Source organism: Argopecten irradians, chromosome 14 (genome assembly GCF_041381155.1).
Source record: "Argopecten irradians isolate NY chromosome 14, Ai_NY, whole genome shotgun sequence".
NCBI classification, from domain to species: Eukaryota; Metazoa; Mollusca; class Bivalvia; order Pectinida; family Pectinidae; genus Argopecten; species Argopecten irradians.
Genome location: NC_091147.1, coordinates 22887852 through 22906183, shown reverse-complemented (window position 1 = coordinate 22906183; position 18332 = coordinate 22887852). Strand labels below are relative to the sequence as shown.

At 33.0% G+C, this 18332-nt stretch overlaps 1 protein-coding gene across 1 annotated transcript; it reads left to right on the top strand.

The window, feature by feature from the left end:
- The first annotated feature begins 116 nt into the window (after nucleotides 1-116).
- On the top strand, nucleotides 117-17447 carry LOC138307649 (uncharacterized). Its single transcript, XM_069248466.1, has 19 exons — nucleotides 117-451; nucleotides 662-728; nucleotides 2031-2214; nucleotides 2838-2972; nucleotides 3626-3673; nucleotides 4161-4252; nucleotides 4581-4628; nucleotides 5681-5795; nucleotides 6689-6784; nucleotides 7866-8035; nucleotides 8577-8668; nucleotides 9108-9178; nucleotides 10815-10919; nucleotides 11675-11823; nucleotides 13235-13382; nucleotides 14058-14110; nucleotides 15994-16051; nucleotides 16845-16916; nucleotides 17301-17447. The coding sequence occupies exons 2-19, from the start codon at nucleotides 682-684 to the stop codon at nucleotides 17349-17351; spliced, it is 1734 nt and encodes a 577-aa protein (XP_069104567.1). The 5' UTR covers nucleotides 117-451; nucleotides 662-681; the 3' UTR covers nucleotides 17352-17447.
- Nucleotides 17448-18332: the final 885 nt, after the last annotated feature.

Genomic DNA, 18332 nt, shown 5'->3' with positions numbered 1-18332 from the left:
ATTAATTATAATGTTTTAAAAACATAATTATCTTTAATCATTAGTTATCTGAAATTACTTATTCATTTATCTAACATATTCATCATAGTTTGAATTTTGGATAGTGCTGTATTATATTTTTTCACCGGTCACTTAACACGGGAAACGGACAAACCAGTCGTTCCATTCCCTGCAACACTTTTATAAACTAAAGTGTGTCCCGTCCAGCTGAATTAAACGACCAACTTTATTTGCCTTCTTAATAAATCAAACTAAACACATTTACGTGACATGTGAACATGTTATCAGCTGTATTTTATAGTAACACATATTGTGTAAACATTGTCGATTGTGGGATGTACATTTTTTGTAATGCTATCAGATGCTATCTAATCAACAATCCTACCTTGCACTGAGGACACGTCCAATGAAGAAAGAATTTCACAGCTGTGTCATGAAGACTTCATAATTAGTGAGTACGGACATGACCTATTTTTAATATGAAATATGTTTTAGCATCGATTACAAATGTCGTACGGACATTAGACGTGAGCGATATTTGATGTTTATTGCAAATTACTTACAAGGTTTGTTAATATGGCCTATTATAAAAATAAAGAGTAAATATATTTTGGACAGTATCATGGACATATCCTACTTACATTCATAGAATTTTTTTCAGGAAGCGCATCAAATTGTAAAATGGAGAATGGAGATAGTACACAAAAGAAGATGAAGGACTCCTCAAGGTCAGTATTTCCATGGTTACTGTGTAGCTATATCACTATTTCAAAAGCAATCCACTATCAGTAAAGATATCACAATCCACTTATAACAGTAAAATTTTATCATATATTCTATCTGATTAATCTATAAGTTTAGCGTACATACCTGGTATTGTATATAGTCTGTAAAATTCAGTACAATTATACTGTTGCCTCACACGTTTATTTTTAGCTCTCAGATGGGTTCTCCAATTCCCAATAAAAAAGGAATTAGAAACAGACTTTTAATGCCATTAAAATGTATATCTGGATATTTTTGTCGCTATGTCATTGCATGTAAACTATTTCATGTCAATGACTCCACAAACTGATAGGATGTTAAAGATGTCCAACTTCCGAGAGATCGTAAACGATACTCATCATTTGAACAATAAATTATGTTTATTGTATACTATATGTATCTAATTAACGCAAAAATACATACAATACAATTTGTTTGTTCAGTACAGCATTGGATATTGGGCATAGGGCCTTGGATTTTTTTTGCGGGACGCAATTAGTTATTTTTAATATTTTTTCTCCTGAGAAAATATTAGAAGCTTAAACTTTGTTGTTAATGGTGTAAAGTAACTTTTGTAACCAAAGAAAAATACTAATTCGTCTTTATTCGAACTCATTCGTCAGCGGTGTAGCAACTTTAAGAAGAAGAAAAATCTTTTCTATTTTTATTCATTATAGTTAAACGAAACACTTGTACCGATTATGTATCACTATATGTATAGTGTTTCACTGTACAGTCACATTGTGTTTATCTCTTTTGAACACGTAAATTGTATTGTTTTTATTATATTTAATATAATTATTCATTAAGGTGGGAAAAAAGATTTTTGTAATAACCTATATTTTCGTGGGTCAAAAATAAAATAAAATAAAATAAAACTAAGAAAATAACATTTTAGCGGCTTTGACATTTTTGTTATCTGTCTTTAAGGGTATATTTGATGTAGCCATTTCTTAACATTTCGCGGATCGAGTTTCCGCGATCATGTCAATATCCAATGGAAACGCGAAATTTTCATCCCCGCGAAAATAACCGGCTATGTGGTACCGTGTATCCGGTTATTTTCGCAAGTATCACATATTCGCTATTTCGCGGCACGTTGTTATCATCACGAAAATTTGATCCTCGAAAAAGTTTGGAATGATTCACTTATATATACCCAGATCGCGAAATAATAATACTGCTAAAATTTGATTTTCTCGTTTTTACGTAAAATCGCGAACAATTTGATCCGGGTTATAACCGGTTCTACTCTAAATCTGCAGAGAGAGCCGACCGGCTGACACTCCCCTGACACAGAGTTACTACCACGGTGTGTGTCCTACTCCACTGAGCGGTAGGACGTTAGGACAGGTCCTAGAAATGGCTGCGATACATGATCCTAATCATGTCATTTGTAAAGTTCCGGACTATAATCAGGAAATCACACTCGGGGAACTATACCAAAGGGTAAGATAGCAGACCTTTAACATACTAAGCTTCCTAATTCAAGCAAACCCGCAAGTTTCTATTTGTCTGTTTTACTTATATAAACCCTAATATTTAGTACCCTAGAATTCCATATGTTGGCTTTTGGAACATTTCAAACCTGAAGGTGGATTTCGTCTACGATATCTCTGTTTTTGACTTGTTTGGACAATTTGAATATTAAGAGAGCAGCGCAGAACATTTATAAAGATATGTCTTTTAAAAAGAATCCTGATATGTACCATGCATTATTGTTTTGATTTGTATTTTCCATGGTATATATAATTCATTTTATTTTGACTGATTTTTTTTACATGCATTGATGTCACTATTTTTAAAAATTCGGTGTTTGCAAACGTTTATAAGTAACATCAACTAGTCACAGTTAGTAAAAGCGTTAAGATTACTATATGAAAATTGATTTAGAATCTCTTGCTATATAACTGAGTCGTTTCTACTATTGGATATTAATTAGAACACCTGTAAAAATATATTGAAATTGCGTTAAATATCTAATTAAAATATGATTTCATATCCACGGTCCCTGTTGATATTTACAAATCATATTACCTGTATAACAGTTGTTTTATTTGATATATATACAGTCACGTGCTGTAGCGAAAGGTCTCATTGCGATGGGGCTCCGGAAGGGGGATGTTATCATGACGACTGGAATGGCCGATATGGAGAGCGTGGTGCTGTTCTACGGAACTGTATCCATAGGACTCATTATGCATCAGGTAAAAGTCATCATTTTATTCTTTAGTAGTGTTGCTTTAGAAAATATATCCCATGATATTTTATTAAACTCTCGACCCAATGATTAATATTGTTACGATGATGTCTTGATATGGTTATTCAATTTTGGCGTAAAAAATTGCTTCCTCAGTCCATAAGAAATAATTGCTGTCGTCGTTTATAATGTCGCTTCTGATTGGCTGAGATGACGGCGAAAATTTGTTGAAAAAACATACCCCGAAAACGATTTGGAATTCTGAATTATAAGGATAACTTTGAATATGTTTTTATGTTATCGAAATTACTTCAAACATATCTTCAAATTAATCCTTATAACTGGTATGTAATAAAATGAAAAGATTGTCTTTGGGGTCATGTTTACACAAACTTCCTTGAAAGTGATGCGGCATTTTGATTCGATCTGGGCTTTGTTTATGGACACTTCATACTATGTAGTAAAAGAACTAGATTTAACTAGATTTTTAAACAAGATTTTGATCGTCACTTACTAGGACGATGTTAATCAAGGATAAAATGTATTTTGATGAATTGTGTTCATGCTTTAAATAAATAAATTTCAATGCGCGTATTCAGTGAATATCTTTTTTGTGTGTCTATTTGAGTATTAATGCTTATTTGTCAATATCTTACCTAGCCGTGCATGCGGAACCCCGTGGATAGATATCTTCCAAAGACACTTAAGGTAAGAATACAAAAACAACATTCTACACAAAAATCTCTGAAATTAGTCTAAGCCTTGCATCTGCTACTTTCCGTTTGGAATGTAGTTAATCTATATTCCACATATACCGGCTACATAGCCTACTGCAAGGAACCACTCTGCAATTGTTACAGAATACCATTACTACTCTTTTATTTAATACCAAAAACGAACCTTTAATGTAAATGGAAAAGAAATCTTCCCTGCATCGAATGATGTGAGTGATCTTAATGACAATGTCAAAAGTATTCCCTATTCATGTTAGACCCATATAACTATCCAAATGTATCGAAGTTCAAACACAAACCCATGCTCTCTCAAGAACAAAAATAAGCAACAGCAATTTATTCCAAAATATTTTTTATTCTGACAATTGTATTATCATGCGACTGGTTAAATATTCTTTGTGAGCTGATCCAGCCCATGATAACTCTATCTAAATGATTTATACTACCTATGCTTTTTGCAGGCCGATCCGTCAGTCTTATTTGTTGGACCGGAAGCATCAGACGGACTTACCGAGGAACTCAAGAAGATGTGGAGCTCTCCGGTGTCAGGGAGGTAACTTTATAGCTTCATTATTATTTGCAAAATTTCGAGTAATATCTGCATGTTACATCGGCTCTACAATTAAATGGAAAGTTTTCTTTACATTCTCAAGATGTTTTGTTGTGTTATTTATTTGTAATCTTAGCTAAAATACAAAGTTGATAAGACTATTCTGGGGTCAAGGAAAACATTATTCAACTCACGGAACTTGTGTTGTAAGGGGTTGATCGGTCAACTGTAATTTTAGTTAAACACCATCCTCGAAAATTTTTTATACCTTACGTGCTTTGTTGACCCAATTCTGATTTGCCTTAAGTGTGATTTGGTTCTCTCTGTATAGGTCAGACACATTAAAAGACATCATATACACTGCTAATACTCCGGACGGGTGAGTCTTTAACAGCCAATTGAACAACATTTACAACAATGCATTGTACCACAGATTCTTTCTCAGCTATTCAGTAAAGCATAGGGGTACGATCTTAGTCATACAGGGTAATGTAACTCTACCTAAAGTGGAACGCTACAAAAAATGGATAATGTTTTCAAACATGTGATACAGAATTTTCAGTTACAATCAATACTTTTAATATCTGTCCTCAATATTAATTAAGGCGCTAAATTGTAATTGTAATTTTCATAATATTATGTTATTTTCTTTCCTGTTGCTTATTATCCATATTTTAACATAAACAAATAAATTGTGAAAAAATCCGATAAACGACGTCGTGGGACAATCCTAAAAAGAATGGGTTTTTTGACAATTGTGTGACTTAAATAAATGAAAAAAAAGGTTTTAACTTTATTTAGATGTCATGGAATTCAAACATTTTTATCATGTCTAAACATTAATTAATCAAACCATATTTAGGAGGTGTTCATTTTGGGTACTCGAACCTGCTTAAACACAGGGCTTGACTGAGCATGCTTCAAAGCTATCTTTATCTAAATATATGCACTGTTGACAAAAAAACAAATATAGAAATTAAAACCAAACATATGTTTAATGTCATGAAAAAATCTGGATTCAAACACAAGTAACGATTTTTTTAAATAATCTTCAAAAAGTGTTTCAATTTGGGTAATGTCGGGTTAAGTACAATCGTTGATAGTCTATTCACCCCTAAACTAGAAGGATTCACAGTATGGTTTTACATGTATAGTTATTGTGAATATTTAATTGCGATATTGAAAATACTAAATATCTAATTGCGATATTAAAAATACTGACTATTTTATTTCGGTATTGAACACATTAAATATTTAATTGCGATATTGAAAATACTAAATACTGAGTCCGATATTAAACATAGTAAATATTTCATTGCGATATTGAAAATACTGATTATTTGATTGCAATATTGAAACGAAATAAAAAAAAAAAGCCGCCAACTGTTTATAAGTGTGTCAAATATCAATTTTTCTTAACTCTTGGTCCAGTTTCAGTACATATTCGGAATTTCTGAAGCGAGGGGAGACTGTGACGGATGATACGCTGAAACAAACTTCAAACAAAGTCACCACCGAAGATACAGCATTTATAATCACGACGTCTGTGAGTACATTCAGAAGACCACGTAAATGACACCTGGGTCACAATACAAACGGCCTAATTAATATTGTGTTAATTGATTTTAACTAATCAAAAAACTTTGACTTTAAGAAAAATAATACGATTTTGCACTCTTTATACATCTTCGTTGAAATATTCCGTTTCTCTTATCCATCCAACATAGACTTACAAGTTCAAACAGCTGTACGGTTCTGATAAAAATAGATCGAGTTACCTCCCTTAAACCGTTCTCGTTCAAAAGATTACATACTGTAGTTCGTGTTTTTAATGAGCACCGATTAGTCGTACCGATTATGTTCAAATTACAATTTTCCTAGACCTAAGTATAAACAAAGAATTGCTGAAATATACAATATATTTTCAAAACTATCATAAAATATCATACCTTCCGTTTTACAAACATAAATCTTAAAAATGAGTTTTGAGTTACAGTGACTGAATTGTATGCGAGTTGTTTCATTTGACCATACGTTGCACGGTTGCTAGAGGGTAGGCATATGCCACTGACCTCCTCGCATTGTGTTATTTTATTTTTTAATAATTGTGTCCTGAATATTAACGTTCCAATGTTGATATCATGTTAACGTATGTATATATTTATATTAGGTTGTCTACGGTCCAGAGAAAAGGATACATGTATACGTGTATGAAGTCCTAAAAAACTACTTGGCTACATTATAGTTTTTCTTCTCGATGATCATGCTATATTACGGTTATCTAACTGTTTAGAATGTAGCAAACAGCATTTTAAAAAGTTGCCTTCGGGGTGGAGAGGATTTAAATGCAAATGATTGTTTGAGCCAGTCAAGAGAGTAATGCTATTAATTAACAACATTTATCTTCAATTATGATACTTCTTACATATTTAATTTTAGGGTTCCAGTGGAGAAGCTAAGCTCGTCTGTCAATCTCATTGCTATGCTGTGAACTGTTCTAAGTTTACCAACACAAGGAGAAATCCTTACGATAATGTAAGATATATATGTTATGTGCTATAAATAATGAATATTTATGTTAATTTTTCAGCTGTTTATCGGATCGGATAAATAAAAAAGTAAAAATAAATTTTTAATTAAACGAGTGAGTAATACGCCGATTCCGTGATACAAGGAACTCTTCTCAGTAGGAGGTAGAAAACGTTGATTTGGTCATGTGACCGCGAAAAATTTAGGGCACATTTTTCCGTCATGGCGGTGACACTTATAGGCAGAGAATACCAATGTCCGGGTAAAGGTCATAGTCGGTTATACTTGCTCGATAACGGAACTAAGATAAACTATTATGTTTTGTGTTTCTTATTTGTTATTGAGTTTTGGAAAAATACACCCAGGCAAGTTATACAATAAATGTGAGTGAGACGTCAGCTACCGTTGATTTTCAACTGCTAGGCGACAGCTCCATTTGATGCGGTAATTTACATGTCCTTATTGTGTCTAAATTCATTTTTCGTTCATATTTAGATCACATTTAATATAATTTGTTCTGATAATTAATGTTAAATGATCTGTCATGACATGTAATTTTCCATCCGTGTACAATCATTACATATGCCGCCATTTTGTTTCAAATGTGCCCTAAATTAAGTCACGTGGTCACATGACTAAACTGACTGAATGTTGCATCCCGGAATCGGCGTATTGATCGATTGATTGAAGGACAGAAGAAATATGGGCGAAAATGAAAATTATCAAAACATTAATAAGCAAAATTTAATGCCTAATTGCACCATTCTGTATCTACATATTACAAAATTACCCATCCTTGCGGATAGGTATTAATTGTGACGTCATTTTTTTCGCGAGTGCCATATCATACTTGGGAATCCACTTGAATTGCACTCACAAAATAAGGAGGTAAAAATAATAACTACCGACATGGGAGCTGACTCTGAAATCTGCATGAATGGATAGATGAAAGAATGAATGATCAAAATAGATAATATTTTATGACAACATGATAGTGAATGATTTGATAATGATATAAAGTTAAGTATGTACCGCATACGATTATTTCCTGACAGTATACTAGTGTTGGATATTTTTAATTGAGCAGTTTGATGTCGTTGGTGTGAGAAACCCGACTACGGACGATATCCAGTTTTTTATCAGCCTTACACAGGCCTTGTATTGGTGGAATGAAAGCCTTTTAATAATACTGTCTTCTAAAATAGAATTCTACAATGATGATGTCACATGTCTGTTGGAAGGTATTCAAAACCATAGGTGAGATTATTGTTATAATTTGTTACATTAATTAAAACTTGAGGCGCTGATTTCAATTGTTTTATTTAAAACAGTTGCGTATCCGGGTCAAAGACAATTATTCTTCCATGGCATGTTAAATATGGATACTTATATTATTTTCAAATTCATCAATATATATTTTGAAGAAGATTATGTCTACTTCTAATTCTACCAGTAACTTACATTTCTAAAAAAAATATAGCTTAATTTTATTGCCAAGACATTATACAGTACGAAACTTACATAATACAAATCATACATATAGCAAAAAGTTTTTTGTGCTGATTAGGATGACAATTGGTGATAATTAAAGATAAAAAGGGACGATTAGGAGGATGATGGATAAGGTGGTGTGGGCGGGGAAGGGGTGTCAATATTCAGAACGTTTTACGAAATAATATTTTCTTGCAAAGAAATAACATAAACCAAGGAAATAATCATTCAAGCAAAGGACGGGTCAAAATAAAATTACTTCAAAATGTATAATGTTTATCAGTTTTCCCATATCGTTTTGCTTTAGAATGACATGGTATAGTGGATATCCGTTCGAATTGATAAAAATGTTGGGATCGCCGGATCTTCACAAATACGACATATCATCACTCCGTGGAGGTAAGACTTATGCATGTTTTATAAACATTCAAATTAATCTTTTATTCAATGCAATGATAGCGTGACTACAATGCGGTGATCATCGTTGACTAGGTAACACAATCAGTAGAACAACCGGCTAGTGTTCGGAGGTTTAAAATAGTTGACATCTTACTGAATTGCAAATATTGTATTCATACGTATAACAATAATATAATTGATAGCGTTAAGAGAGAAAGTACAGAATACTTTGAAAAAAAACCCACATTTGAATATTTTTTTTATCTTTAAAACAAAGAAGGAGCCGTTGTTAGAGTACATATGTTACCAGAAACAACACATTGAAAACGTTAAGATTGTTACAACAGAATAACCGGAACTTAAATGTAACACCTTATATAGAAGTAGCTAACAAACTGCTCTCTTTTTATTTATTTTTCTCGGTAATTATCTGTTGTAGTTATGTTGACCTCCTACATTGTATCGCCAGAGGATAAACACCGACTACAACAAGCCTTCCCGGAAACAACAGTAAGTGTGTGATGAGGTTGACTTCACAAATTAAATATTGTAGAAACAACACGAGAAATCAAGAATGTTCAAAATGACATGATAATAACATTCATATTTATGACATTGATGCTATGTACAGATCATTACTGTCAATTTATGAATGAGTGCGATTAGATGGTATCAGGATGCATATTGGAGAAAAAGACTTTGATGCCCATATAATTACATACTGTCAATTTATTCATGAGGGTAATTACATTTTATCTAGATAAATTTTCTTATTGATTTGTAAAATGCAACAATGATGAATAGAATACATAACATGCAATAAGCGGTATATGTATACGCACACGTATACGGATACGTGTTGAAAGAGGAGCTTCCATTATGCATAATACCCTTCCATATTTTCTAATTTGCGTCTATTTTATTCATATGTTATTTAATAAATTGTAATTCTCTCCTATTCTGATCTCATAATATCAATCGGCAGCCGTTCCATGAAACATACTATAACGTTAACCCTATAATCATATCCTTTATTTAGGTAATACACAGTTCCCATTGTGATATAGGTACAGCCGTGAGATGATCGTGCGTAATCGATTGAGCGGGGAGCCTTATAGAGAACAACCAATTACATTATTTTACATAGACCACAGTGTTCAACTTTGTTAAAGTTTTGTACTGTATTCTTAAAACAAAGGAATATTAGTTAGCTATTGTGTTCTATAATTAAAGTCTAGGTTCTTATATAACACTAGAGAGAAAATAAAAGTTTGGGTCCTTCTGCTCAAACTCCAACCAGGGTAGTTTAATTAAAATCAGGCGCATTTTGCACAAAAAAAAACTGAAATTCTAATATTTTTACCTATTCATTATCAAAATTGATATTTTGAACCTAAATCTCAAGATAAATTTCCAAATTCATATCATGGTTATCTAGGAATAATCACCTGTCAAAAAACATTTTCACTTTTGAAATTGATAATTAGCCACCCAATCAGCGGCCGGGTTAAAAATTCTATCCTGGGCTGAATCTTGTATACACAGGGGCCATTTCGAAGGTTTTTTTTATTTAGTTGGTTGTTCCCTATAGAGATGATGATATGTTTAATAACACGATAAAGAGTATTATAGATCTATCATTCAAATTACGGTAGTATGTGTTTATTGTAAACTCACCATTCAAAATGCAAAAATAGAAAAAAAGAAAATATTTTAAGAATAATGGTCGCTCCCCTTTCAATCCATATCCGTATCCGTATGTGTATACGTTTACCGCTCGTTGTCAGTATTACTAATAGTGTACATTGTATGCATGAATATAATGCTCAATACCTTTATTTGAAGATCCTTTGATACAAACTGATGAATATACTATTTATTTACTTGAAAAGTGATATAACATTCATATTGAACAATGATACTCATGGACTATGTGACGTATACGTAGTTAGAGCAATCAAAACGTCAAGGTACAAAAACAAAAATACAATTGAAGAAACTTTCAAAAACAGTTTGACTGTAAATGGTTAAAACCGTCATGATGATGTCATCTCATAAACATAGCAATTGAGGCAAAATATATATATTTGAACTAATAATATATTCTCTCATTTTGTACATCAACTGTTTTGAATTAACATTTCAGACGTCATATGGTGCCTCAGAAGCTATAGTATCTATGACATCAACTGTCTATTCCTCAGAATCCCAAAAGATAGAAAGTGTTGGCTACCCATTCCCGCATGCAGAGGTACGGCTCGTCTTAACAAAGTACAGATTATTTTTATTAAGGAATTTAGTAAGATTTAGCACCTGGATATGTGCAGACTTTCCTATAGATTAATATTCCAAAATATTGTTGAAATGAGTAAGGCATCACCTTCGGTCACACTACATTGATATCGAGTCACAGTAAGTACGATACTGTACGCGTATAGCCGGTTATTTTCGCAATTTCGCGGCACAATGTTAAGGTCGTTTGATCATTGTCATTTGATCAGCGAAATATCGAGAAAAAACTGAATGATATCTACCTTTAAAATACATATCGCAAAAAATTGAAAATCGCTGACATATAAATTTCTCGTTTTTAGATCAAATCGAGAAAATGTTGATCCGCGAAAATAACCAGATATAGGATATATCCTTGTTTTGAGTACAGAGTATTTCAGACTATAGTTTGTCTCCAGTACACACTCCACAGACTTTCTCGAAACGCTTTACGCACAACGTAACACCGAAATGAGAATAAATCGAGAAGATTAATTGTTTTATTTCGCGTTTTAGACTATGAAGATCGCGATTTCCAGTCTTGAAAAAGAAGTCGACATTAAATACTTGACATGTTGTTTTATAATAATAATTTACGATGTATTGAAACATATTATCTCTGTTACTCATCCTAAAGCATCGTTACTAATACTTTAGAATAATGTTCATTTAAGTGTGAAATTACTATTCATAGTTTGTATGTCGCAATTCCATCTTTTTGATTTGTGCTACCAGGTTAAGATTGTCGGCGATGATGACGAAGTTTTACCTATAGGGAAAGCAGGCGAGGTGTGTACCCGAGGTTGGTTTACGTTCAGCAGCTACTATAAGGACCCGGAAATGACGTCAAAAACGAAAGGAATGACGGGATGGGTCCATTTAGGGTAAAGTTTGATCCGACATATACTATTCAATAAAAACCTCTATCAACATTTAAAGCCTCATCATACCCGCCCACTGTTTGGATTTTCATTAACTATTTTTGGAGCTTCTGTCAAAGCGGAAAACTCAATAGAACAGAACGATGACGCCACAATACATGTTGCGTTGCTTTGTCACAATTATATAAGCATATGGGTCAAAGAAGTAATATTAGCGGTTGTTTTCTATATATCACTGGATCCTTATTTGTATGTATGCAGGGTACGAATTACTTGAAGTGGTGATTATGGTAATAGGGTGGGAATTATAAGTAATTCAATCAGTGTGAACAAGATATTGTCGAACTTTCGAGGCAATCTGCCCCTTTGTCATAAAACAAAAAGAACAAACAGAGTCAAATATTTAGGTCCGTCACAAATGGTCACAAAACATAAACAATAAACACATATAGATAACACAGATTAACCAAAGGAGCAGTAGCAATGTGTATTGCGTTGGTGATACCTAATCCCTTCGGATAGTAGCTATACATGTTAAATAAGTTTCGATAGCCGACGACATATGTGGATTATCTAATGAAAGGCACATATAAATTATGTACAGATTAAATAAAAAAAAATGTGAATTATTTACATACGTTAACACCCAGAGTACCAAATAAAATGCTACCGGTATGTTTGTTGATAAACAAGAGATGGACAATACGTCATAGAAGCAAACTCGCCGGTATGTTTGTAAATAAAAAATGAAGTACTGTACGATATAATATCACAAGTAAAAACAAAACGTAGAACAACAACTTGTCCTAAGTAAAATCACTTTGTCGGCCCAGATGGTCGGATTCCCTGATGTGGCTACCAAAGGGCAGCACAACATCAGCATCCCAATATGATACACACGGTAACAAAAACCAAACAGGGACTGAATATTGTTGAATATATAATTGCTAGGTAGATAGTGAAGGTCAAAGTGAAGTGATCTTTATCGCTCGTTCATTCCTCTGAGGTATCGGTTTTGCAGGTTGGTGATCCAAAGCCTTCCCTAAGTGAGACAATGATCAGTAATGCTCATAATGATCATATGCATTTACCTGTATATTTCATTAGTCGTACAAATGAAAACAAATAATCCCTCATGAAATTTAACGATTTCATAATATACTCATCATCATCATTCTTATTTTCTCCTTGCGGAGAAAAAAGTCATTGTATAGAAAAAATATATATATACAAGATTATTCGTAATTAGCTCCCAGCTTATTGGGATGAGTCCTGAAGGCTAGGTTTGTTAGTGAAATAAATACCCAACTTTTTTGCTTTCGATTTTGAGTTATGAGTACAATATTAATGCTATAACAATAATCTCTGGTATCCTTATGTACGGTTTATTGCAATATCGTATTTTGTTCTACAGCGATATCGGTATAATGGATACCACGGGCCATATACAGCTTGTCGGTAGGAAAGAAGACTGTGTCGTTTTCAAACACACTGGTGACAAAGTGTATCCTTCCTTAATCCTTGAAACAGCCAAGAAACATCTAGCTGTGAAAGAGGCGAAGGTATGGTAGTAAATAAAGGCATTGTGTATAAGCAGGCTTGGAAAAGACATTGTTGTCTTTTAATGACAATCAAACCTGTCTATACAGACCACGCGAGTAGAAACTTCATTATCAGGTGTTCTTTATACACACGTTGAATAATGTTGAATTTGGTTGTATGAAACCCTTGAAAAATGATCTTATTAAGTAGGTGGTCTTTATACAGAGGTGGTCACTAAGGCAGGTTTTTATTGTAGTGATATTATTAAGAGGGTGGTCTTTATACAGAGGTGGTCACTCAGGCAGGTTTTACTGTAGTGGCCATATTAAGTAGGTTGTCTTTATACAGAGGTGGTCACTCAGGCAGGTTTTACTGTAGTGGCCATATTAAGTAGGTTGTCTTTATACAGAGGTGGTCACTCAGGCAGGTTTTATTGTAGTGGTCTCAGGCAGGTTTTATTGTAGTGGTCTTATTAAACAAGTTGTCTTTATACAGAGGTGGTCACTATGGCATGTTTTATTTTACATCATTAAAATAAATAGGCATAGCACTGATAAATCACATAAGAACAACTTGGGCGGGGTGGGGGAGAACAAACCTTTAAAACGAACCCTATATTTACTCTAGACACATGAGACCCTGTTATAGAGAACATTATTTTTCATGAGGTCACGATCTAATTGTCTTTTGTTTAGGTGATTGGGATCGAGGACTCGCTGATCGGTCACGAAGTGTGTCTCTTTGTAGAGTAAGTATTGTTTGTATCTATATATGTTGGTATTAGGCTGAACTGCCACTATAACGGCAATCTATAATGAGACAATAGTAACAGACTGGTGAGATGGTCTGCTATTTCACGAGACAATAGTGGTAATATGGTGATATGCTCTGGCAATTCTTCTGTATAAGATAATATAAGGGTAATATGGTGATATGCCTGGCAATTCGTCTGTCACGCATAGCATACATTTAAGCAATAAACAGTTACCAAATATTGTAGTATATAGTCAATATGAATACAATTTGGGTGACAGATAAATTGAATGTCGCCCGTTAGGTAGTTTTAACGTCAATTAGGGACTCACCGAGCCGATGTTGAAGAGACTTTGATTGAAAATGGAGTTGCCATGGGAAATATTCTAGTGCTCAACGAACAGCAAATGATGTTAAGTACGAATAAACAAGATACCAAAACATTAATTGTACGTGCTTCAGTGAGTTTTGAAAACTGGACAGACTTTGTTTAAAACTGTTCAAATACCAGGACTATGATATAATATATGCAATATGACTGAGTTATACTGAGTAATAGTAAACAATCAAAGAGGGCATTCAGTAATCATCGCAGTTCCAATCTAAAATACATCCGCTTAAAGGGAAATAAACTTGTCAAACACCGCTTTATATCATTATTTCGCACCGATTTATTTATAATCATATTTTATTGTGATATTTGATATACAATATGTTTTCCAACTTATATGAAGCTCTTTCCCTATAGAATTATAATCAATAACATAACAAAGAAAAAAAAATGGCATGTACAGTTGGACACAATTTGAAATAGGTTATATTGAAGTATGGCTTAATATGAAATGAAATACTAGTATAATCCCTGCTCACACATATTAATTCATTGTCTTTCTCCTTGGTTATATTGAAAGCTGGTTAATTTGAAAAGTTTTTATTTATTCCCCAGAGACCTCAATATAACCGGGTTCCACTGTATATACATATTTGTTACTATCAGGGTTATTGTTGTATTGTTATACTTTGTTTTGAGATAAGTAAGATGTAGTGGGTTGTTCTGGTATTGTTTCTGACCGAAATATATGTGCATTGGGTATCTAGCTTTAACACCGTAACTCCCATCCCACTCCCAACAACCACCCAATTCTACCCCCAGTCTTTATACAATATCATGGTAAAAAGGGAAAAATGTCTGCTTTCTCACGGTGGTAGATCATCGTACCACGAAAATCAATGCGCTCCATCATAAAAATGTAATACAGTTGATATGGTGTAACCCTATATTTCTCTTTGCATAATACATGACTATAGTATAGCTCTCTGTATCTTGATTGAAAATCGCTGATTCACGAGTGCATAGCAAATGAGCAATAATGATAAATCCCAAAGTCATTTATACAGTACGGAAAAAAGATGAAAGATATAGATATACAATGTCTTGTATATCTAATTTTTACTTTAGTTATTTTACATATACAAATACTTATACAAATCACTTTCGGTAACCCTGATGTAAGCGCACAAGGGGTCTTATAGAGAACAAAAGTGCCCGGTGAAAACTCATAAAATCGGGCAATGATCATTGGCATTTTCACCTCCATGCATGGGATCGAACCAATTCCGGCTAGGTGAAAGACAAGTAGATTAAACACTACATCACCCGACTACCCTAAAAATTAATGTTGTAGGTTTTGTGTTTGATGTTGACAAGTAGAGGGACTTTTTTATTTTCATATATCATGCATTATTTGCGATTATATCTTTGTATCAAATTTAGAAGTATCCAAATGCTTATATGGATATGTTATTTAATAATAACACGCAATCTGTAATGACCAGAGAACACATAACAATCATAACTTTAATATTGATTGTATTTAGATTGCACCCAGGTGCGCAACTCACGGAGAAGCAGCTCCAAGACTACTTCAACACTGAGGTAAGGGAACGACGGATTATTAAAATTGATTCGTACAACTATTGTCTGCAGGTATTATCATCCATTCACCAAAAATTTTATACTCTGTATTCCGTCTTCGAATATTAAAGAGTTAGCTCCCCTGCGGTTAGGTATCAATTGTTACGTCATTATTTTGTGAACTCAGTTCACTTCGTTGTCTCCTAAAACGTGTGATGTTACGCTCGCAAATACATGACGACACAATCAATACCTACCTGCAAGGACAGATAACTCTGTGATATGCAAATGCAGAATGGATGCAGTTACACGATAGTGTATTTAGACACAGGAGACAGAAATGTCGTCAGATACAAGGTCATAATTTATGTGTTTAAAGCTAAACATGAGTCTCAAATATTATAGATGTGGACCGATGATATAACTAGGAATATAAAACGCCAAGTTATATTTAACAATTAAAGGATTGTTAAATTCTATTTATTGGAAATATAAATGTAATCTGGGTGGCAGGTAAATAGAATAGCGCCCATGAATATTAAACATGTAATGTTTAATATTTTTGAGGATATCAGAGTGAATGGCAAGATGTAACTGAAGTTTTTATGCGACTTTTTCGTATTAACCAATCCCTTCGAAACAAATCTTTAAAATACATAGAAAGAAAGAAATATATGTTCTTATTAAAATACTAATAGATAAGAAATTATTTACATTTGACACATTTATTCATTTGCGTTTGCAATTATTAGTAATACATGTATATAGACCAACAAGAACGCGATGAACATTTTTGCAATATATTAATTTTTAGCTGTTAGTACTGGAATGCCCTACTAGATATTTCATTCTGGATGCGATGCCTCGAGTCGGGGCCAGAGGAAAGGTATTTAGCATTTTGTTTATATTGCCTATCTTTAATTATTCTGTAAGTTAATTGCAGTTTATGATTTATTATATGTAATTTACTATTGAAAATGGAATATCATAATTATAATATTGATAATTTCTTATACTTGATTTTTAATTTGAATAATTATGTATTTACATGTAATTATCTTTGTAAATACCACCTAATAAACAAAGTAAAACATGTCTTTATTACCATATATATCTATATGGTCGTTATTCCCAAGTGTTATTTAAATTACAATGTGCGACTCTATTCGAACGTGGTCTGATTAAGTAGTTGATCTTTATACAGAATCGTTCGCAAAGACAGGTTTAACTATGTCCCTGGCTGTATAATACTATTTCTTTTGTTATATAGGTACATAATCAACGTTTGAAAGAGATTGCTGTTTCCAAGTTGAAAGATTGAAATAGTTCTTTGTCGCTTGTCAAAAAGTTCTTTTGTCTCTAATGATAAGTCAAAATTTATTTTTTGTTTATTTTACAAATAAAGTTTATTGTAATTCACTCTATTGGTGACAGATCTAATCAATCATTATAAACTTTAAAAGTATATTTGCACTAATTTGATTCTGTAAGCGATCTGAGGTCTGTTATAATAAAATGGATCATTAAAATCGCTAGTACCCATTTCGGGCGTTTCTCTTATTTAAGGCATGGCACCGTAATTCTAATGAGTAATTCAAACATTGGCAGTAGTGTTTTTTTTACTGATAAAATAGGTTAACAATAACAGACACGTACATCGACCCTGTTATACACCAAAGTGCATAGTTTGACAAAAGTACGCTCTATCATACTTTATTTTAATGTTTTTAAAATGGATCTTATGTTTCAAAATTTACGGTTATATATTGCTATATTTACAATTGTTTATAGTTTTATCTGTGTACAATTATTGCTAACATCAAACATTTATTAGTAAATAAGATAATTTCTGTTCTGATGTTTGAAGTGATTGTTATGTAACCAAATCATATACATAGATGTAATGCTCAAAGAAGGTCATTTGTTGGGATATTTTAACCACCTCCTTGTTTCAAATTACCTCAGCGGACAAACAGTTGTAAAAACGATAACAATTACAAAAGGCCATTGTTCATTTATCGTGATGAACTTCACAGTCTAAGCTCATGAGATGTAAAATTTGGTTGGTGTTTTCCATTGGATGCGAATACCTGCCAACATCCACGTGACCTCTAATATATAGAGAGAAATATAACCCATCTCGAACAAACGGACTATACAGTCGGACGATTTTGATATGTTTGTTATGAAGGAAACGGTCACGAGAACATTTGTGTGCTTAACATTCAGACTGTGGTCAATGATTGTGCTTGTTGCAAGCTTCTGCTATTAACTTTGTTTACAAATTAAAATAAAAAAGAAG

What these genes read in the sequence shown, in the direction of transcription:
- LOC138307649 (XM_069248466.1), top strand. Translation starts at nt 682, where the DNA reads ATGGAGAATGGAGATAGTACACAAAAGAAGATGAAGGACTCCTCAAG. An exon ending in TAGCTGTGAAAGAGGCGAAG is followed by an intron (nt 13,383 to 14,057) that starts GTATGGTAGTAA and finishes TCTTTTGTTTAG; the next exon opens with GTGATTGGGATCGAGGACTC. An exon ending in GAGTCGGGGCCAGAGGAAAG is followed by an intron (nt 16,917 to 17,300) that starts GTATTTAGCATT and finishes TTTGTTATATAG; the next exon opens with GTACATAATCAACGTTTGAA.